Genomic DNA, 22861 nt, shown 5'->3' on the forward strand with positions numbered 1-22861 from the left:
ACACAGGGGAAACATCAACCCGGTGCAAGGGAAAGTTCCTGGGCCTTCAGGTTCTAACCCTAACAAGCCCATTGAGTCTTCGGTGACTTGGTGGGTGTTGTTGGTGGGGAAAGTGTGCCAATATATAATTTAGCGCGTGTTCCTACACGACAACTGGTGCCGCGACCCGGGATTGGTGTGACCTTCTGTGTATCGTGCAACGGCAGGTCGATCGACTTTACGAGCAGCAACCAAGAGAAGAAGTGAAGAAGAAGAAGAAAAAGAAGACGAGAAGAAGAATGGCGAAAGGATCACGTTCAGCGGTACCAGCAACCCCAATGAAGACTGACGGAACGCGTGGCGACGACTCGACTGCGGCCCTGATCACACCGCACCTCGACTCGATTGCTGAGCGGACCTTCAATTTCGACGACTCGATGACTGGATCCGACGCCAAGGACGAAGAAATGGATGAAGACTACGAAAATTACCTGGAGGAGAAGGCGCCTGCGCCAGCGGTGGTGACACCCGAGACTCCGGAAGATGCAGTGCTGTCTGCCGAACGCAGAGCGGGCACGCGTTCGTTGTCGCGAAACCTCGCGGTTGAGCTTGACGATGACGCGCGCTCCGTGACGCGAAACCTCGTGGATGAACTGGATGATGTGAATGGCCCAGGGCCACCGTATGACGACTTGGAAGACTTTGAAGACGCCGCCGACGACTCAAGGTCACCGGTCCTGACGACGCAAGTGACCGAGCAAACCTCCGGCAACCGGCCGCCACTCAACGGTGACACGCCGGCGGCCAACAAGGTTCTCGGTCGCCTCTACGAAGAGATGAAGAAGAGCGACTGGGGTGAGCTATTCGAGCCAACGATGACTCGCCGAGCGGTCTGGGCCGATTTGTGTCACGAGTTGGCTCGCCCAGTGAGTTCCGTGGCAATCGAACAAGTGGTGAAGGAAACCGAGCGATTTCTGAAAGCATTGGGGCTTCGGTCTCTGGAGCACCCTTCGCCGTCGACTCTGGAGTGCTGGGTGCCGGCCGAAGCGGGCGCGGAGCTCTGGAAATGGAAGAAGCGACTCCGCACAGCCTTTGGCGTGAACTCGTTCACTCTGGACGACTCGCGGAACACTTGTGCGACCCGCGAAGTGGTCAACTCGGCTAGCGTACCGCTGCCGACGACTCAAAAAAGGACAAAGCACGAAAACCCAAGCCAAAACCCCACTGGGAGGGTGTTTAGCGCGTATGGGGAGCGATACCCGTACTTTCAAGACCCCCACATGGTGACTCCACCACCTACGGGCAACTCGGACCGCGCTAGACGCACCACCGATGACTCAAAACTGTACAGAAGCACGCGAAGCAGTTCCGGACGGAGCAAGAGTCGTCACTACCAGTCCACCGACGACTCGTCAGACGAAGAAGCAGTCTTCACCGGTGATGGAAGGGCGCAGACGAACGAATACCTGCGTCAAATCTATGAAGTGACCGAATTCGAGTTGCTGAACGCAACCCCAAGGATCGAAGTGGCAACACATCGATCACTGGGGCAGATCAAAGCATTCTCGGGCACCAGGAACGAGAGCGACAAGTCGATGCAATGGCTTCGCGCCTTTGTCTACGAGATGAAAGCGACGCGAGCATCACCCAATGAATGGTGCATGCCTTTCGAGCTGAGTCTTCGGGACGGCGCTCTACATTGGTACCGACAACTGCCCAAGAGGACCAAGCGAACATGGAGCCTTCTAAGCGAAGCCTTCATCAAATACTATTGCTCACAGTTCAGCCAGTCAGCGGAGACTCGCTACTACTCAGCCAAGCGCGAAGACAAGGAACATGTTTGCGACTACCTAAACCGGCTCAATGGCTATGCCAGGAACGCCGGAATCCGGTTTGAGAGCAACGGCCGCAAAGCACGCGACCACGTCAAGCGGTTCCTCGAGACCTGCGGCGACCGGGAACTCGAACGGCGTTTGTGCCATCTGCGTATCGCGGATATCCATGAGTCGGAGGAAATGATCCAAGCGATATTGAAGATTGACGAGCGCATTTCGTCCCGCCAGTCGTCGCTGTCTCACTCCCGAGCTCGTGATGCCTCTCGACAACGTGATGACAGGCGGTGCGAGTCGTCGCGACGCCACGAACGCTCGGAAGACACTCGCCGACGTGATGACCGCCGCCGCGACGACTCGCGAGATGACTACAACCGTCGTGACCGACGCGAACGTGGTTATGAGCGTCGTCGCGAAGACTCACGCAATATGCCTCAAGTGAACCTAGCTGAAGCCTCTGTCGCCGACATAATCGCCGAACTTCATGGACGGAACATGAGGGACGATCGGAGCGATCTGCAGCACCCGCGCCACCGATATAATGGCATCAGCAACAGCGACGATGGAAGTGAACACGGCTCCGACGACTCACAGTACTCTGACGAAGACTGGGGTGATAGCTACTCGTCAGACGGCAGCGACGACTCACAGTGCTCTGGCGAAGACTGGGGTGACAGCTACTCGTCAGACGGCAGCGACGACTACCTCGCAGCAGCCAACGACAAGGGGCGACGAATCGCCGCTGAAGGTACCTGCACGTGGTCAGACAACCGACAACTCAGGAGTGACCCAGCTGGCCGCAGCCAAGGCCGGGACAATCGGCTCCAGAGTCATGGCTACCGCGACGAAAAATCTCGCCGGTACGGGCCGTGTGCAGCCTGCGGAGGCTTACATCACCTATCGCACTACTGTCAACACCGTTGCCAGCTGTGCATGCAGGTCCACGATGTTGACACGTACGAGGTTTTCCAACAACTCACAAAAATCGTCAAGTCCAAGGTGGACAAGAAAGACCTCACACCCAAGCTCCAAGAACTCCTGTTTTCGGACCATTTAAACTAGGCAGCCCGCCAACTACGACTGGGTTGGTCCCAATCGGGCTGCCACAGTTAGCCGAGCCTGCGATTGAAGCGGAGTGTATCTACACTTTCGTGGGCAAGAGCGAATGAACGAAAAATGAGCAAGGCAACGATGTGATAACGACGGTGCTTGAAGAGAAGAGAGGCAGAAGCCTCGGTGAAGGTGTTACAAGTGGAGAAGATGACGATGAAGTGATTGGAGATACTGCCGATGACTCGCTGATAAGTGCAGTGCACGGAGACATGCCCCAACGACTCGCTACTGCAGAGCGATTATTACCCGGCGAGCGTATGGGATGGTGGTCGGTGCAGAAGTCGGACAAGAAAGCGCGTGATGAGACCCTGCTGAAGTGGAAGGCTGAACGCTATCAACAGTGGTTAGTCAAACCACAACCGATAGTGGATCGACCGAGCTACCCCACGCCCAGGGGCATCCTACGACGTCCAGAAGCGGTCGCTAAGGGGCAAGAAGGCGGAAATGTCGATGCTGACGACGGAAGTGACGACCCCGATGACTCGCCGGTGGAAGACGACTCGGAATCAGCAGTGCAAGAACACTACCGGAACCTCCTTGCCACCGCCGACGACTCAGCGGAGGTGATCGACGCCGAAAAAGGTGTTGCCATATCTTCGGAAGCACTTGAGGAAGACTCGAGTACTAGCGAGTCGACGGCGCATGGTGGCGAGGAAGTACAGAAGGCAAACGGAGCGCCGGGACATGCCTCGATGACTCAAACGATACCTGCCCGTTCCCCCGACGACTCATTGGCGGTACCCGAACAGACATTTATCGCGACGGTGTGTGACAAGCCCAATGTTCCCGACTCTGTTTTTATGTATACGGAAGCTCTCGCCATCATGCCGACGACTCACGCACAAGCAGAGGTGAAAAAGAAGCAGACCAGACCTCGCAGCAAGCCACCGAAGGCAAAGCCACCGTGGCCGACGACTCAAAACAACAAGTCGTCCGCCCACTGGTTGATTTACTCATACAAAGGACAAGAACACCGCGTTCCAGAAGCTCTCATTGTACCAGGCAACCGCATCTGGCAGTACATGGAGCGGGGCAAATCACTGCCCACTAAGAGACAGGGGCATCCACACAACCATATGTCCCCAGCCGTGACCAAGTTCAAATGCGAGCTCAAGTCATCAGGTCACGACTGTCAATTGAAGCGGACGTGCAATTATAATATTCAACTAACGTCCCGAGCCGCTTCAAGCGTCGCCGAAGACTCGCGACTTGGATTTGATGTTGGGCGTGGTGCAATCGATGACTCAAGCTCTCTTTCTCGAGTATGGGTGTCTAAAATCGTTTTGGACGACCGATCCTGGAGCCACTAGCAGTCAGCACCCGCAAATGGTCCTGGTTGTTGAAGTGGAATAGGTGCCGAAGACTCGTCGCCACCATGACCTGTACTTGGGGCAATGCAGCCCAAGCCACATACGAAGATGACTACTGCAGTATTGCATGACTACATGGAGACCGAACGCGGTCAAATTGGATGGAAATCACAAAATCGATGGATTATTACAGACTACGACAGCCTGAAGACGACACTGATGGCAGCGATTACTTTTACAAGCTGCCCCGGGAGTGCGCAGGCTGCTCCCGACGACTCGGATGCCGGAACCAACACGATGTTCACGGGTTCAACAAACTCATCCACGTAATCAGCAGGTGTCAATCAAGTGATCAGCATATGCTTCTGGATAACCAGCTGGGTGACCAGAGACAGTTCGAGCGGTCACTGGGTGTCACGTTGTTAGCGTCAGCTGGAGCTCGCGGCTCTGAGCCTTCAAGACGTGCAATCGGCCAGCAGGGCACGTGCACCCTCAGATTCACCAAGCAGCAGAAGGAACTGAAGCTGCTCCGGAGTCGGTGCGGTGTTAGGTGCCATGGCGCTGTAGCAGAAAACCGCACCGATGACTCAGCTGCCGATGACTCAGCTGCCGCCGAAGACTCAGCAGCCGATGACCCTGGCTGCGGCGTGACTTTGCGAGTCGTCGGGAGTGATCGCTACAGCTTTAGTACGAGCTGTTGCACCGACAGCAGCGACTCTCGAAGACACACCTGCTTCGCGGATGCCTACTGTGGTATGTTCCTGTGCTACCAAGTCAGAGATGGGTACATTCGTTGAGCCAAGGCAGGCAAAGCTCGCGAGACCTGTACGAGAGGGCTGGACACCACGAGCGTTGAAGCAGACCCAAGGAGCACCACGACGCTCGGCAGACAATGGTTCGCATAGTGGTGGGGGCAGTTGTGGTGTCGAGAAATGCAGCCGAGACAGGGTGCGCAGAAGACTCGAGGCGCCGGCACCGACTGGCAATTCACAACCCATCGCCAGTCATTGGACCAAACCCCCCGATCACTGATTGGCCTAAATAGGCCGGTGACGATGACTCGTCGACGGTCCCAAGTCAAGCGCGGGCGGTTGCAGCTTGCTAAGTACGGTGCGAACCTACTGGCAAGATCCGAACTTATGAGTCGTCGGCGCCTGTCCCGAGTCGTCGGTGGCGTTTCAGCGGCCGTTTGAGTCGTCGGTAACGCCGCCACGTCGCAGAGAAAGCGCCGAAGAGTCGTGAGTTACAACTGGCGGTCCAAAAACGGACGCGTTTATACTTGATATTTGTATTGATCGATATGAAACTTAAGATAAGACCAGATAAGCCTTCGGGCAACAATAACAGAACAGCTTTTCCTCCCAACCACGCAAGGGCGACACCAGTGCCTGCAGTGAACGACCTGCAGCTCAAGGTAAACCTGGTACGTAGGATTATGACTGTCGGTGGGCACATCTACTAGTGTAGCGTGTGTTCATCCCTGGCAGGGCCAAGAGTTAGTGGCCGGTGTATTGGTAGCGACGAGTCGTCGCCAGGAACTGGAGGAGCGAGAGCGCACTCCATTTATTTCTTCCCGCCGGAGTATAGCTCCGGCACCCTCGTATCACGCCGTAACAGGCCGGGACCCTTCCTTCTGAGGGCCTGCGAGGTATATTTTGTGTGTGAGAGCGTGCTAGCCTTTGCTCGTGGCAAGTGACGCTGAGTCTTCCGTCGGTCGACTAGCGGAAGCTCGGTACACAGGGGAAACATCAACCCGGTGCAAGGGAAAGTTCCTGGGCCTTCAGGTTCTAACCCTAACAAGCCCATTGAGTCTTCGGTGACTTGGTGGGTGTTGTTGGTGGGGAAAGTGTGCCAATATATAATTTAGCGCGTGTTCCTACACGACACGTGACACAGTACTTCGTGCCCGGCACGAGATCAATCTCGTGCTGAATGCCCTTATCCTGCGGAAACTCCGCAGGAATCTCTTCCGGGAGTACGTATTTGTACTCCCTCAACAATTCGTAATAGGGACTCGACTTCAGCGATTCCCAACCTTGTTCCTCGAAGCGCTCTCGCTTCGTCTTCGCACTGAGAGTGTCTTCACTCTCAGTTCAGTGGTACTTCCCAGGAAGAGCTGCCTCAGCTCTTCGCTCTCGCTCGCCGTTCTTTCGCTGTCCGAAAGAACGCAGACTTGCTCGATGCGTCCATCGTGCAAGTCGCGCGTGAAGCGCTTCCAACTCATGGCTGGAAGCGAAGTCAACTCCGACGCCGTCGTCGGAGGACTAGCGAGTTCCATTTCACGATACTGGAATCCAGTATCGGTGCACGTCAAGACGCTTAGCGTCTTGACATTCGGCGTCACCGCCGCAGTCTGCCCAGCAGACTGCTCTTGTTGCGTCTCGGTCCCGGACCGAGACTTGCGCAGCGTTTTCCGCTTGCGCCGTCTTCTTGTTGTGGGGAGCCCGGCTCCGCAAAGTTGTTCTTCTGGTCCAGGCCCGGCCGTGGACAGTTGTTCGCCGGCGGACCCTGTCCGCGGGCGCGCGGTATCAAGCCCGGCTTGACCGCACTTTCCTTCGTGCAGCCCGGCTGCACGGTAATGTGTCCCTTCGCCGGCAGACCCTGTCTGCGGGCGCGCGATATCAAGCCCGGCTTGATCGCATGGCGCTTCGTCGTGCAGCCCGGCTGCACGACAGCATGTAATTGCGTCAGTGCGGTACGTTTGCAACCGTCCGCACTGTTTGCAGCGTCAACTCCCGGAGTTGACACGCCTTCGTCACCTCGACGCCATTCATTGGCGGAGCCCCTCATGACCGAGGGTGCGTCGGCTCCCGGAGCCGACGCGTCGTTGTCGACCTGACCGCTTCGGGTCAGGGACTGTCCCTTACACGCTTGAACGTGGGTGTTGGTTCCCGGAACCAACACATCTTCTTCTTCCGACGTCGGCAGCATTGCCGACGTGGGTCTCACTTGTGCGCGCCCTCGCGCACTTCTTGGGCACTCCGGGACAGCAGCATAAAGCGTTGTCTCGACTGGTGAGCCGCGCGCACCTGCTGGTGCGCGCGCTGCGGTAACAGGGCCATCGCTCTCTGTTCCGCTGTCGCGTCCGAAGCGCACGAGCGTGCGCTTCTTCCAGTCTATTACCGGATCATGTCGTGCAAGCCACGGCATGCCCATTACTACGTCGAACTTATCGTCCAGGTCCAGGACGATAAAGTGTTCGACAAACACTCGTTGTTTGTACGAGAAGCGCACGTTCACGACGCGCTTCTCGGTCTTTACGATGGCACCTGTTGCCAGTCGTACCTCCAGAAGACTTCGAGGTGTATCTACCTCCTCGAAGTCAAGTCTCGGCAGGCTTCGTAGTCGAACAAAGTTGTTCGACGCGCCTGAATCCACCAAAGCTCGAAGAGAGTCACTCGCTCTCTTCGAGTAAACCTTCAAGATGACTAGGTTTGGCCTGTCATCTTGTTTCTTGCAGTGAGAGCTGGTCTCACTGGGGGCTGCAGTCCTCAGTGTCGCGTGCCCGATGTCGGCACGCGCAACTGCATTACCAGTAGGGCGCCCCGCGCCTACTGGATGTTCGCGTTTTTTGTTGGTCCGCGGCGATGCCTAACATCGCCACGACGGCCACCTCCAGGGGGCATGGGAGCTGTGCACTCCCGTGCAAAGTGACCGATCCTTCCGCAACGGAAGCATCGCACGTTACCTCCCTGCTGCTGGTAACCAGCAGTTGTTGCATTCGAGAGGTCCATTGGTTCTGGACCTCCCGGCCTCGCTACCGGGCGCGGTTGCGGCCTCGGCACGTTCACATGCAGTTTAGCCTGCCGCAGGCTAAACTCTTCTTGCATGGCAAGAGTAATCGCAGCTTCGAGAGTACTCGGGTACTCTCGGAAGAGATAGGTCTTCACAGGCCCATCTCTCAGCCCCTTCATGAACGTGACGACCTTGGTCGCCTCGTCAATCGGGTTAGTCACGATATTTGATACCAAATATCGTGCGCGCTGCGCGTAAGCATGGACGTCATGCTTACCCTGCTGAAGGTCGAGGAACTCCGCCCTCGACCGGAAATCGTTTTGCGGGGGCTCAAACGCTTGTTTGAGCTCCTCTTTGAACACTTCGTACGTGCTGAAGCACGTAGGATCGGAGAGTCGGCGTCCATACGCCCAACTCCTTGCGCGTCCGCCAAGGCAGGACATGGCGAACGCGACCTTCGACAGCGGGTCGACGATGCGTCGAGCCGCTATGGCTGTGTCGAGTTCGACAAGCCATCGGAGGAGAGGCTCGCCCTCTCTTCCCACGTAATTGCTTACGCTCAACTTTAATGATTGAGCACGCGGTGTCGTCCCTGACGACGCCGTCACTGAGGAAGCAGCGTCACGCTGCTCCTTCATGATGAATCCCAGAGCAACACCATGCTGCTCCGTCGGCGATAGCGTACGCAGCATTGTAGCTATCGCCGCTTCTCCAATGACTGTTGGCAGTCGTTGGAGGGCCTCCCACTCTGGGTCAGACAGGTGGGGGCAGTCTGCGCGTGCAACATGCGTTGCAGGCGTGTTGGAGCTCTCCATGGGCACCTCCGTGCTCATGTGGTTCTCGGCTCCGCGTTCGTACACCGCGTACGAACGTCAAGCAGTCGGTCGTTGGACGGACTACGAAGTGCTACCAGGTGTAGTGGGTCTAACTTGACTTACTACTTTAGCTTACACGTTGCGCAACGTGTATGAGGAAGCGTAGGTACTTAGTAATTACTTAGGTTAATTATATTTGAATACACAAATATAAGTTAAATAAGACAAGACTCCAAGTAGCTAGTTTAAGGTAAAATGAGAACTGTATTGCTTGTAAATTGATCTTCCTCTAAAATCTGCTAAAAACTGTTTATCATCTATGAAAGGGTTGACAGCGGCTGGCTGTCAGAGCCCCGCTAATATGCATGACTCTGATTGGTAGAAAGATGCTGCTTTCTACCAATAGGATCTTTGGGTATGTGTGGACCACTCACTTGTGGTGGTGTGGTGTTGCAGAACACACAAATATCGTCAGATGTGGATCTCCAGCACAAACCACAACAATCGCCGAGTTAGGTCGGCGCTTGTTGGCCTGCGCAGGGGTTGTCCCCTCGCGGTTCGGCCCAACCGGGACAGCGGGTGTCTCGCCTCTCGCCGACACCTGCCAACCAAGGTCCACTCTTCCGGAGATCCGCCGAGCTAGCGGACTCCGTTCACAAACTCCTGTGCCCTCCACCAAAGGATGGACGGCGGCGCGCTAGCGCTTTTACAGGCCGCCGGGGCAGAAGCAACCCGACTTGAAGAGTAACGGCACCCGGGCTGTCCGGCGTACCGGCTCGCTGAGCTAGCGAGACTTGTCCTTCGCACTTGGCGAGCACCCAACGCCCAATCCCGGGCCGACCTAATCTCTTGGCGCTGCCAGTCGAGTACCCTACAAGCTATGCCTCTCGGGTACCGACGGCAGGCATAATCCGACCCCGTGCAGGGACTTACCGGAAAGTGTGCACGTGTTGTGGGCCTAGAAAATTCTGCTCTGTTTGTTCTTAAGTCTCCTGGGCGCCCTGAAAGGGCGCCTCCACTATTCCTAAGGTCCTATACAAATATCAAGTGAAATGGAGTGGTTTCGGATCTCGGCCGACCCTTCACCCTCTCAGCGACGCTTCGAACTCGGCGGAGCCGGATAAGTTGTCCGGATAACCCGGCGAGCTCGACGGGGAGGTCTCGCCGACTCGGCTGAGTGCTGCTGAGCTCGCCAGGCTCACGCTTGGTCCTCTTGTGCGCCTTCTGGCCGTGCACCGTGTCGTTTGGGCGGCCGGCGGCTCTGTTTAGCCGAGCTCAAGGCCTGGAAACTGCCTTGAACTCGGCTGAGCGTCTCCTAGCGTCCCCGCACTCGGCCCGCTGTACTTGCGTCTTCTCCTTGCGCAGCGCCACCCGTCCTTGGTCTCCGGTGCTCTTGATTCCCACTCAGTCGGCCGCGGTGCGCTCGTGAAGCCTGCGAGCTCGGCGAGCTCGGCGGACTGGCACAGTGTACCATCCAGCCGAGTAGTACCGTCAGCGCCGCTTTCCTGGCCGTCTTGGTACTGCGAGCTCGGCGAACTCGGCGGACTGGCACAGTGTACCATCCAGCCGAGTAGTACCGTCGGTGCTGCTTTCCTGGCCGTCTCGGTACTGCGAGCTCGGCGAACTCGGCGGACTGGCACAGTGTACCATCCAGCCGAGTAGTACCGTCGATTCCGCTATTAGGCGGATTTGGTACACTGTTCCACTTGGGTGCTCAACAAAACTGATGTTTCCTACACCACAAAAGCACTTGGCTCCGTGAGCGTGACGTGAAGCACGTCGTGCATTGGCGAAAACTACTAGCTGACTTCAAAGACCGACAGCGTGTTCTTCAGCTTTAGCAGGGAAGGATGTTGTATTTTCCTCATCTGTTCGACGATCGAAGATTTACTCGACACAAATGATGACTTCAATGTGATCTACCGCTGGATCGGACTGCGCATATTCAAGTATGCACCCTGTAGGTGCAATGGGTAACAATCTATTTGCATGAGTAGCTAGACTCCTACATGTCCTGGCAGTGCTGAAGGTTTTCTCGCTTCCTTAGCAGGCTCCAAACAAAAATGAATCATTCTCACATTTACTCTCAAGTCCACAAGTTTCCTCCACTCTCCACCCTCAACTACTTCCTCTACTCTACCAAGCTCACCAACCTTCGCCACTCCGCACTCCAGCAAGTTGCACTCGGCCGGCTGAGCCCCGAGGAGTGCAACATGGTTTGGATCACGTTTCTGGATCCGAGTTTCTACAAAATGAATTTGGTACGACCTGATGAAGTTGAGGCAGCAAAAAACGCATTAGTTGACGCTGCTGCATTAGCAACCTTTGATTTTGCAGAATAACCACGTACACCGGCCCAGCATTCACGCAGAAGCTCTTTGCAGCGATCTCCAAGTGATGATATAACTGGTGTTTGGGACGACGTGTTGGGCTCTGATGACGAAGAAGAAAATTTGCCTTCTGGTGATGGTCTGTTGCTTCAAAATATTCGGCTCACGTGCGCTCAGGAATTTGTTTCTTATCTCGATGCTGCGAAGATTGTCCCCCGTAAGCAGGATCCCCTTGTATGGTGGTCTGTGAACGGTCAACAATACCCTTTTCTTAAGCTATTGGCACGAAAGTGGTTAGGATGCGTCGCTACATCAGTGCCATCAGAACGGGCGTTTTCCACGGCAGGCAACACAGTGACAGCAAAGCGCTGTCAAATGGATCCTAGCCTAGTGCGTGATATAGTTTTCATGGCTGAAAATGCCGACCGCAAAAAAAAAGTTGTGTGAAACTAATTCATAAGGATTTTACGTGCTAATTGATGATATCTTTGCTTGCGCTTTTAACGCCTCACACTGCGCACCGTCGGCCTTCATCGGCTGCGTACCGATCGTGTTATATAGCAGGTTGTTGTCCGTCGTGGCCCAGCTGTCCGTGTCGGTGGCCGCGGCGCCGAAGGCTGGCTGCAGGCCCGTGGTCGTTGGTGTCTGCACGAGACGCGCGCGGCCGTCGTGTTCCAGCATCTCACACAGACTCACACAGACGCTGGCAGGTCACGCACTTCTAATGCGCGAGGCCCAGCACTTGCCGCAGCACGAAGCGCAAGTCCACCATCTGCCTTCTCTCCAATAATGAGTATAAAGTGTGCTATGAAAGTGTACAGACGTAGGCTTTAACCTCAACCTCTGATTCTTGACGTTCGGCTTAACCGCGAGGTTGAAATTAACGTTGGGGGGACTAAAGGAAATCCGTTGTAAGCGTTAATTTTGGTTCCGCAATTCGCGTACCTTCACGAGCCAATCAATTCTTCGCAATAAAGGTAGGCAAGTTGCCAAACAAAATCATTAAACGTGATCAAAACCCGCAACGCTGGTATTGAAAGCGCAACCAAGGCTGTTTTAGGGTGTAGAATAAAATTTACCTGACGAATAACTCAGGCAACTTTGGATCATCGTGCTGCTCGCAAGAACCAACTCACTGTTGCAATAGCAATCCCATACTTACTCGTGCAAGTATGCATGGCGGTAGGTATTCCAGGCTTACTTGATAAAAGTGTGTCTATTCGAGATCTCCCTGGTCGATTGGTTGCCGACTTCGACAAGATTCCCAAATCAGAGTCAATTCATAGAATGTTCTCGGAGTGAACAAAATTGTGGTAAAATATGATAGCAGTATTAAAGCACTAAGCGGTCTGCAAATTAAAATCCAGAGTCGTTCCGGGTGTAATATTGACACGAAGGTTGATCATTTTGGCCTATCAGTGTCCTTTTCAACTAGCGCTGCTCGTTCGATCGCACTTACTCAAGGGAGCAGCGAGCCAAGCTCGCGAGCAGCCCGAGTTCGGCTCGCACGTGCCTCTGCTCGTGGGATGCTTGCCTTAATCTTATGGTCATCTTTTGCCAGATGCAACACCGGACATTGCTGTGTTTCTTGAACGACGTTCAATAAAAACGTCTGATGTCGTTCCTCCATATGCAGGGTACATATCATATGGCATGCAGCCGTACGACCCGTATCAATTTTACCGGTGAAGCAAAGTTGCATTGGGGGATAAATATATTGGGCATCCGCCAGGCCATACATCTTGTGGTACTATAATATAGTTATATTACAAGAGTACAATGAGAGCACAAGTGGTAAAACGAGGCCGAAGACTTGCCATGGCAGCTTCTTTTGACGCAGAAGAACTTGCTAAAAACAACAAGCATGACATCTTTTATTTTTGCAATTCCTGGGATTATCTTAAAATACTGCTGCTACAGTCAAACCTGTTTATATGATCCTCCCTATTTGAGCCTTGCCATTTATTTGACGCAAGCTTTGTTGCTACCAAATATTTCACTTAGTTTTTGTATAACCGCTGTTTATATGTATACAAGGTATATGAGTCACATTTTGGAGGACCAAATTAGGTCTAACCTGTTTATTTGATTCACACTGTTCACGACCACACACTCTTCAAAGCCCCCACTGCTCAACGCCCAACGCCCAACGCAAGCCTCCTTCCCTCGCAATGTCTCCTCGCACCTGTCTGACGCTAGAATAAAAGCTCCAAGTGCACCTAAAGCTCAAGCAGAATCCTGGCATGAACAACCCCATGCTCGCTGACTGGATCTACGCGACGTTCAAGGCCCGGGTTTGCCTTCACCGTAGTCTCCCGAACCAAAGCGGTCACGGTCTGTAAAGCTCTTCGTTCTCTATCAGTCTGCTCTCCGCATTGAAACAGAAATGCAGACAGCTCCATGCAGTGTCTCAGAGCGATGGCAGGTTGAATTGTGGGTTCCTGGTCCTCCTCCTCCTCCCCCTGCTCGTCCTGCGAAACTGCATATCTTCCTGCTGCTTCGTCCACTATCACATCTGGCTCGTGCGCAGGCACGTCCTCGTCCACTGCCAAATACTCACTCACTTCAGCAGGAGCACGTCGTCCGCCATTGCCGTTTTAGCTTCGTTCTGAAAGAAAAATTCCCTCAGTTCCCGCTCGAACTGTGGGAATTTCACTCGGCGCCGCTTGGTTGCACTCAGGTCGACGTGGCTGAAGTAGGAAGAAGGCAGGTTGCGCAGTCGGGCAAGTGTGGCACGGCTGACAAGCGGCAGCGAATTATGCGCGATTTCTTTACGTGCACCACATAATATTTTTTAACTGAGTCCATTTTATATGAGTCATTGTTGTAGATGGCCACCAACGGGGCCTCATATAAACAGGTTTGACTGTAATACATGTACGTAGTGGAGCAATTCATGTCTACCGTCTCTCACCAGGTTGGAACAGTCGTCAGGACCTCACGGCTCAATCGTACATGAAAGTTCTGCGTTCCTGGCAGCAACCTTCACGCCCATGCAGCTTCAAGCATACATCGCGGTAGGTAGGTTATTAACATTAATATTGTACGACGTAGGTAGTATGTAGCCTCCTTTAGTGGCTCGACTCAATTTGGGCCTAGACTGTCTAGTAGACATCTTGATGTGGCTTCTTTACACACCTACAAAGTATTATAGTCTATAATAGAGCCGCGTATATGTGTGTATTATTTACAGCACGTACAGCAAACGACGCCGCACCATCGCGGATAGCGAAACCGCAAGCCAGCTGGAAAACTGGCACGGTGCGTGCTCTCTTCGTCGAGTTGAGCACTTGGCGGCCACAAGCAAAGAGGCACAGATGGTGCTCGAAACCAACAGGTTGGCGAGCTGGCCCCGTCGGTACCAGTGAACACTGTGCTGTATGTACATGTACATACTAAGAACTCACTGACTGCTGGCTCACTTGTTCATTTTCCTCCAAGAGCACAAGCCCTCCACCAGAATGCGCTTCTCACTCGCCCTCCTGCTCCTCGTCGCCCCTGCCCTCGTGAATGCGACTCTGGCCCCATGCCACGCCAACGTGAAGGGCAAGTGCCCGAAGCTGCACAACTGCAAGGTGACCAAGATTTCGACCGCCATCCAGGCCGCTGAGTGCTCGCACAACACGCGCACCCACAACAAGCAGACCTACGCTGTCTTCAAGCAGGACCACCAGTACGACGGCAACCACGGCTACCCGTACGGCGACTGCTACGCCTACACGTGTAAGGTGAACTCCAAGATGATCGTCAACAAGGACTGCTGGACGTTCCTCTGGCAAGAGTAAGTGATCTACTCGTTCGTCATCGAAGCAAAGCTGGGATATATCGTGCTAATGTTTATGTGTATCAGTGGTATCAAGGTCAACGGCACCAAGCCGGGTGTTGGCACGGGCTGCATCAAGGACCCCAAGACGAGCAAGTGCGGTTGCGAGGACTCAAAGACGGGCCAGTTCCACGTCGGCAAGACCAACTGCGTCTAAGTCATCAGTGAGTTCGAAAACGGGGCTCACTGATCGAGCCTCGCTCAGTAGATTCGATGTAGTGCGGCGGTAGGTGGTCTTGCGGTGGCGGAGAAGCAAGACAACCCTGTGCACGCCACTTGTTGTGATAATACGACAAGTATTAATACATATATGTCCGCTCAACTTGTCAGATGTCGTTTGCCTTATGGTCGAACTTACCGACGTTCACCTCGGGCGCTCGAGATGCCAGCGTCCTACCGTCCTTGTCCTTTTTTCGCAGCGCCAGCATGACGCAGCAAACAATTCCCCGCTCGAAGACGACTACCACACGTTCCGCGTTGTTTGCCGTTGCGCCATGACGTCGCGCCTGCTCTCCGGGCGCTCGCGGCGCTCGCTCGCAGCCCTCGCGCTGCTCTCCGGCGGTGCCTACGTGGTAGACAAAGCTAATAGGTAAGGAGCATGCATCATGCTGTGGCGTCGCCCTCTCCTCCGTGCACTGACCGGCGCCCCCCATCCTCTCATGCGTGCTCCATCTCCCAGCAACGTCTTGACCCGGTCGATGCGCGTTATCGCCACGGGGGGGCAAGTGGTCTGGGACTACCGACGCCACTTTAAGGGCATCGAGAGGGAAGACCCGGACTACCGCCCCAAGCTGCAGGGCCTCAACCAGCGCATCGCCCAGAGGCTGTTGCACTTGTGCTTCCAGAACGGGGGCGTTTACACCAAGTTCGGCCAGCAGCTGGCGACGTTCAACCACGGCCTCCCCAAAGAGTACACGGAGACGCTGGCTCAGCTGCAGGACCGAGCCAAACCCGTGTCGTTCGAGAAGGCCATTCAAACCATTGAGGCCGAGATGGGGCGACCCTGGCAGGAGGTTTTCAAAGAGTTCGACCGAAGGCCGATCGCCTCTGCGTCGCTGGCGCAGGTGCATCACGCCGTGGACCACCACGGGCGGGAGCTGGCCGTGAAAGTCCAGTACCCTCATCTAGAGTCGCAGATGAAAGCCGACATCCGAGTCATCAAGTGGGCCTTCCAGCTCACCGAGTATTTTTTCCCTGACGTTCAGATCCAGTGGCTGTATCCCGAATTCAAGCGTGCGCTGCTGTCGGAGGTATGTTGAGTTTGCCAACATTCAACTTTACTGGTGGTGACTCATTGATTGGCAATGCGTGTGTGTGAGAAGCTGGACTTTGAGAACGAGAAAAACAACAGCCGACGCATTGCAGCTTGCTTGAAGCGCAACATGAGTGTGCACGTGCCTGTCGTGTACGATGATTTGAGCACGAAGAGAATGATGTCGATGGAGTTCATCGCGGCGCCCAAGATCTCCGAGATTGGTGCCATCGAAGAACTTGGCCTCAATCCGCCTGAAGTCGCACGTGCTCTGTGTGAAGTATTCAGTGAAATGGTATTTTGTCACGGGTTTGTTCACTGTGATCCGCACGCTGGTAATATCTTTGTGCGCCGCAATCCCGATCCGCGAGTCAAACGCGAAGAGCAGCTAGTTTTGCTCGACCATGGGCTCTACCGTGAACTGGATAGCGATTTCCGCAAAACGTATTGCGATTTGTGGCGAGCCATGCTAATGCGGGACAGCACTCTCCTAGAAGATTGCGGTAAGAGGCTAAGTGTTGGTGAGCTCGCGAAGTACTTGCCCCTACTGTTCACATACCGAACGATTAACCACAAGGGACGTCTGGACGCGTCGATGAGCGAATCGGAGCGCAAAGCACTGTCCGAAGATCTTAAAAGCATGCGCTTTTCGAACGTACGTAGTTTACAACTTGTTTAGTTGCCAGGGTGATTTAAGTAACGGTGTGATGCGCAGATCACCGACTTTCTGGAGCAACTTCCGAGAGACATGCTATTTGTCTTCCGGACGAATAACATGATCCGTGCTCTAAACAAGGAATTGGGAGGAACCACCAGGTAGGCAGTAACCTGGGTCATGAGATGTTTGGACTACAGTAGTCGGCACTGACAATGACGGCTCTGTTTGGGCAGGGAGCGATTTTCAATCATGGGTGATTATGCTGTCAGTGGGCATTCCGCGTTCTACTCCGGTTCTAGAGAAGAGGGGTTCATCCGGGTCTGGGGCTCGTTGAGCTACTGGTGGGAGCACCTGAACCTCGTTTTCCGCCTTCGCGTCCTGGACTACGTTATGGCCGCTATCCAGTACGCGAAGGGGGAGCCCCCAGCGAAACTCAAGCGTGTAGGATGAGAAAAGCTATTAGATTAGTGTTTTAAATTCCAGAGTAGACAATTTTGACTTGGTAGTCTGCGACGACGACATCATCGAATTAGTTTGTTCATGGCTGTCGAGAAACGCGGTGATCGGTTCTTGGACTGTGAGGACCGAGGTGTACTGGGCGCAATCGGGGTGAAATCGGCCCGTCGAGGCTCACTCAACCCTTGAGGAATTGATTGAAAATTTTCTCGTGGGGAGCGTGACAAAGAGGGTAACGCTGGGATGGCTACCGCGAGCTTTCGTCGAGGTGTTTTAGCGAATGCCACACTTGTTGAGGCTTTCCGGGGCTCGTCATGTAGCGCGAAGAGACTTCCAGAACCAATTGATGAGCCTACCTGGGCTGCCTGACCAAGCGGCTTTCGCTGTCGGAGGATGTACGGCTGCTTCGAGTTCTCGAAAAACGACATAATTTTCTCTCGTAGTCGCGGAAAGTCAAACGGTATCGTTGCAAAGTATAGTGCTCCGTGCGCAAGACACTCCAGCGCAACCTGCTGTGTTCTACCAGGTTCATCAGCGTTTCCGCCAAAAAGAATCACCCGGTTCCCAACGTGGTGTTGAATAGATTGGAGCTTAGCGAGCGCTGTGTCGAGGTCAGTACCAATGTCAAAGCATACCTGAGCATTCACAATCAATAAATTTGAATTGTGGGCATTCGTCGAACAGCAAAACGGTGGGGGTACTACCTACCAAATCCGTTTCGAGGCCTTCATGAGACCTTAATAGCTCGAACAACTCACGCTCGACTTTGGTAATTATCACTGTTCCCAAACCCAGGAGCTGGATGTAGCGCCCAGTTACGGGCACATTCGTCGCGCTTGGTGAGCCACCGACCACGATCTTGGGCACCTTGGGCTCCATTGAAATGGACCTAAACGATAAGAAAAATAAACTTAGTTATCTCCATTACTAGACGTACAGTCACACATGTAGACAACGAACCTCTCCACATCAACTCTTGGGCCGATTGGATCAGTTTCAATGTTGCCTTCTTCAAACTCAATTGCAATATTCAGAGCATCGCGCGTTGGCTGCTCGTCAGATGTATCGTGGTGGTCTTTATCGCCTGAGCACTCAATATCAATCCCCGAGTTTGGTCGACCATGGCGAGGCGTTGGCGTTGGTCTGTTCCGCTTGACATCATCAGGTATAGAAGCATCTGTGGCTTCAATTGGTGGACCCAAACTTGAACCTTCATTAGCATCGACAATTTTACTGTATGAAACGTCCACCGCCAGCGTGTTGTCTTGGATCAAGATCGTGAGTTTGGGCTTGTGATTCAAAGCTGACCGCTTTTCTTGGTGGTTCCGAGCAAAATGCTCCGAATGCTCATTTTCTACAGGCGATAAAGACTGAACGGGATGCGAGGATTCGGATGGATGCGAAGTTTTATCTTGCCCATGTTTCTTCTTCTTTGACTTCTTTTTCTTTTCGCCGACATCATGCTCTGCCTCAGTCTTCGCTGGAGGGGCCACTGCCTCAGGCAATACGTGAGGCAAAGACTCGTCTACTGGCCCAGGCGATCTAAATTCATTTTCCTGGGAAACCCCAGCCGACAGAATAGGCAAAGCAACAGCTCGACTCGGTTTTCGTTGGATTGGGCTTGAGCTTTTCCTCCTGGGTGACTTGTTGACGTTTTCAGCAGCTTCATCCTCAACGTCTGCATCCTTAGCCAGAAGTGCAAGAAATTCTTCATCCCCGCGCTTGGTGCCCAGTAATTTCACTTCATCAGTGGATTTCAGCTCGTGATAGTCATGCCGAATATAATCGTTGACCTGGTTACCTTGTAGTGTCCCTTCCATCCAACGTTGGGCATCTTGGACAATAGATTCCCCTGTCCCCACCACTACAGACGCATAGAAGCCGTCGTACACTTCTTCGACGTCTTCTTCGTCGTCAACAATTATACCATGCACACCTAATTCAAATTTGATTTGCTCTAACATGACCGTAGCAAGTGTTTTAAGGCTTTCGCCATCTCGCAACACTAGTAGATCGTAAAGAGCATTGTAGCGATCTCGGACCGCATCGTCTGAACTCGTCGTTGCCTCAACACCCACACCAAACTTGGTCAGCTCTTGTCGAATTTCGGGCAATTCAGTTTGTCGCTCAATTGAGATCGCCTTCTCAATCAAAAAGGTCGAGCGCAGTGCATTCACCACACCCGCGTCGGCAAGCTGCAAGTCGTGAATTGTGTTGAGGGGCTGGAAGTGAAGAGAATTGCTTTCAGTAGCACCTCGAACTCGGGTATTAATGTTCGAGTTGTCCGTTCTGTTATCCAGCGTGCTACCACTTCTTGTCGTTGATAGCGTATTGCCACCATTGTTACCTTGAACTAGGCTACTGTCACGTGCCCGCGGGCCCGAACTGATATTGTCTTCGGTCAATGCACGATTTGTTCCTCCTCCAGTGTTTGCTTGGGCTTGCCTAACTCCGCCACCACTTTCTCTGGATAAGTCAGCAGTTTGTGCTGTCAGTGATCGGTTCTTGGCGGGACTGCTTTCGAATGAGCGACTGCCGTCCGAGTCCCAGCCGCCCCCGGGTGTTCGGTTGATGTGGCGCTTTTCCAGATCAGCAGCATTAGCCCCCTTATTCATCTCTCCAGCTTGTACGACACTTCCATTTTGTAGTGGTCGAGGGCCAGCTGCGCTCGGCAGCCTTCTCAATACGTTATTTTCCAGGGCATAGTTAATATTCTCGAACTGAAGAGCGATGGTTTTGAACATTGCGAGAAGCGTCTGCAGGTCGTGTCCAATCTTACGCACTTCGCTAAGCCCATCCGGGACAACACCTCCATTCTTCCGCTGGATGAAGTCAACTCGCTCACGCTCTACCATTTTTGGGTCCGCTCGCGCCAATTCTCCGACGGTTGTAATCCCAGTACTAGCAACAACGTGGGCGACAGACATGAATCTAGGAATCGTCCGTAACGGGATGGACTTCACTACGACTTCAGACGCGAAATTATCTGAAAGTGCAAGTTTCAGTTCAGCCCCATCTAAAAAGACGACGACTCGGCGAGTAATTCGCCGAGCGAGCAAATGAAGGAAGCGTTCGTACGTGGCCTCCTCCATATCGCACGTCCAAACGTCAACGAGTTCAAAAATTGCAGCAAAGAATTGATCAAAGGTCAACGTCATTCCATGGTGGCTGTCTACTTCCCAGTCGCATTGGATCTGTTTGCGTGCCAGCTCCAGCACGAAATCATCCCTCAGCACCTTGAAAATCAGTAGCATGAGAGCCATGTAGTCTACTTCGTCCAGCTCCTCCAGTGTAGGGAGCAAAGGTTTAATACCGTTGGCAGCTCCTGCGCGACGAACGCTTTGCTGTCCTCGTCGATCTCGCCCTTGCTTGTTCTCCTCCAATTGCTGCTGACGAATGCGCTGCGCCATCTCCGCCTGCTTCTTTCCGCCTGCCACCTCCCACAGAAACTCAATGCGGGTCCTGATCAACTCCGAGAATCTCAGCGCTCGTCGTCTGGCCATAGCGCTCGCCTCGTTGAAGTCTCTGTCTCCTTGCAAGTGGAACGGCAGGTCGCATGAGCTGACCGAGAGGAAGACCGAGCGCTGGTGGTCGAACTGCGCATCCTCGTGTGGCTCCGAGTAGCTCACGGACTCGAGATCGGTCAGTACCTTGAACGAAGTCTGCTTAGCAAGAGTTCCTGCGGGCGAAGTCGCTGTCGCGGGTGTGCGGAGTCGAGCGCCATCAGAGGTGATGGCGACGCCCTGGATGTGCTGGTTGAGCTGCAGTACGAGATTGAGGTCGTTGAATATCCCGTTGGCGGCCATCCCCGACTCAATGTGCCGCCATCGCTGAACCGCAAGAATAGCGTAGTTGATTCATCCATCGTTCACCGTTCTTCGCCTCGCGCTCGAGTGCAGTTAGTCGTTTCATGAGCGCTATACATAAACCCCCAACGGAAGTCAGGTAGGCTGGGGCGAGATTCTTCTCCGCTCGCTCGTCCGTGCAGGATCCCGCGCGAACAGTGCGAGTGTCTCGCAGAACCGCTCCATCCTTCCGTTGTGCCGATCGCTGGAAATCGACAGCGAGGATGCCGCGGATGTTCAACTTCTCGCTGCGCCACAGCAGCGACAAAAGCTTCTCCGGTACGATCAGTTGTGCTGGCAATTTACTCGTGCCCCTGCTGTCCTGTGGTCCTGAACTCTGCTGTTGGGCGCGCAGAGGCCATTATCGACCAAATGTGCCAAGACCTCGCTGCAGAATCGGACGATATTATCGGCCAGGCAAAGAACGCGCTAGCACGAATGCAGTGCTACGAGGGGTGCCTGCTCCTCATCCAAAAAGTGGGGGCTTAGTAGCTTAAGTCGATCGTTGGGTCTGCTCCTTGGGACTCACATCTTCAATGTCTACTCAGACTATTCGCGACCCAAATAACGAGGACCTCAAGGCGGAGCTTATCACGAGATTAGCCCCGAACATCGCCATGATCCGAGCTCTATACGATCTTGCCATCGATATCGGTACTACGAGCGCATCCCCCACGAATAATGTCCATGATAGTCTAATTGCTTTGTTGTTTTGCCCGCGCAGAGACAATCTTTGCGGCGCTAGTCCAGATCTCCAGTCAGAAATGTGCGCTGCAACTTGTCTTTGCCTCGGAAGCACATTTTACACGCTTACAATTATTTTGTATTCCGCCCAGCAACCAAGAAGGCGGCAGGTTTCCTGATGGAAAAGATCGCGAGTCTGGTAGAATTCGCCGTGAGCTTCGACGGTCTCAAGACGAAGACGCCAGATATCCAGAATGACCTCAGCCATTTTAGGCGGTTTATAGCAGTAAACGCAGCGATTTCGAACCAACTCGAGAGGTATGCCACGCTAAGCAGATGCTGCTTGCCCATCGGCGGCTATGAATCTCACTGTGGAGACGTTTTGTCCATTGTAGTCTCACCGATGCCCCACTCAACGCGATGTCATTTTTTGTGGCCGATCACTGCCCCATGCTGAAGGTGCTGGTCCGAGCGATCGAGATCGCCATGACTAAGGAACCAGCAGCGGTTGACGTCTCTGCTGTGCTTGCGAACTCGCGCTGTTCCTCTCTAACCGGCAGCAGGTACGTTGTGTTTACTATGTGCTCGTTGGTGGGCGTGTCAATGCAGAAGAATCTCATGAAGTGACGCTGTCTTCAATGCCAGACCAAAGGATGGGCGTCCTATGATGAACTACTTGCGCGCCATGACAGGGGCCATCATTTTGTACGACCACACCGCCGTCCACGGCGCGTTCAGCTCCAAATCGGAAGTCAAGGTACGACACTGCTCCGCTTTCTCGTGCCATTGTGTGGTTGCACAGACCCAGCAGCAACCCATCCGCACCATGACAATCGTGGCTAACTGACGGTCAACCCGTGCTCAGATCAAGCGGTGCGTGAAGGAACTCGTGCAGTGGAAGCACAACGCGCACGGAGCAACATCGGAATTGCTCGACACCATCAAGTACTGCAGTCTGCACTACAACGACTCCACAACTCCCGAGAAAATCCGGGCACTAGTGGACAAGTAGCGCGCGCCTTGGCCAGC

General features: G+C 53.9%; 4 protein-coding genes across 4 annotated transcripts; 3 read left to right on the forward strand and 1 right to left on the reverse strand.

Moving 5' to 3' along the window:
• Window positions 1–14575: 14575 nt before the first annotated feature.
• IUM83_09863 (Small secreted protein) lies at window positions 14576–15094 on the forward strand (the record flags this gene model as incomplete). The annotated part of the gene is made up of 2 exons (XM_067934336.1): window positions 14576–14895; window positions 14965–15094. 2 exons carry the CDS (start codon window positions 14576–14578, stop codon window positions 15092–15094), a joined length of 450 nt encoding a protein of 149 aa, XP_067799374.1.
• A 337-nt stretch (window positions 15095–15431) lies between these two features.
• On the forward strand, window positions 15432–17297 carry IUM83_09864 (Atypical/ABC1 protein kinase; the record flags this gene model as incomplete). The annotated part of the gene is made up of 7 exons (XM_067934337.1): window positions 15432–15526; window positions 15617–16187; window positions 16260–16484; window positions 16684–16692; window positions 16767–16844; window positions 16905–17005; window positions 17081–17297. The coding sequence occupies 7 exons, from the start codon at window positions 15432–15434 to the stop codon at window positions 17295–17297; spliced, it is 1296 nt and encodes a 431-aa protein (XP_067799394.1).
• A 2988-nt stretch (window positions 17298–20285) lies between these two features.
• Window positions 20286–21109, reverse strand: IUM83_09865 (uncharacterized protein; the record flags this gene model as incomplete). Its single annotated transcript, XM_067934338.1, has 2 exons — window positions 20286–20289; window positions 20382–21109. The coding sequence occupies 2 exons, from the start codon at window positions 21107–21109 to the stop codon at window positions 20286–20288; spliced, it is 732 nt and encodes a 243-aa protein (XP_067799373.1).
• Window positions 21110–21372: 263 nt separating this feature from the next.
• On the forward strand, window positions 21373–22844 carry IUM83_09866 (uncharacterized protein; the record flags this gene model as incomplete). The annotated part of the gene is made up of 8 exons (XM_067934339.1): window positions 21373–21427; window positions 21504–21625; window positions 21697–21802; window positions 21873–21914; window positions 21985–22150; window positions 22228–22395; window positions 22478–22589; window positions 22698–22844. The coding sequence occupies 8 exons, from the start codon at window positions 21373–21375 to the stop codon at window positions 22842–22844; spliced, it is 918 nt and encodes a 305-aa protein (XP_067799393.1).
• Window positions 22845–22861: the final 17 nt, after the last annotated feature.

Source organism: Phytophthora cinnamomi (genome assembly GCF_018691715.1).
Source record: "Phytophthora cinnamomi strain GKB4 chromosome Unknown Contig5, whole genome shotgun sequence".
Classification (NCBI taxonomy): Eukaryota; Oomycota; class Peronosporomycetes; order Peronosporales; family Peronosporaceae; genus Phytophthora; species Phytophthora cinnamomi.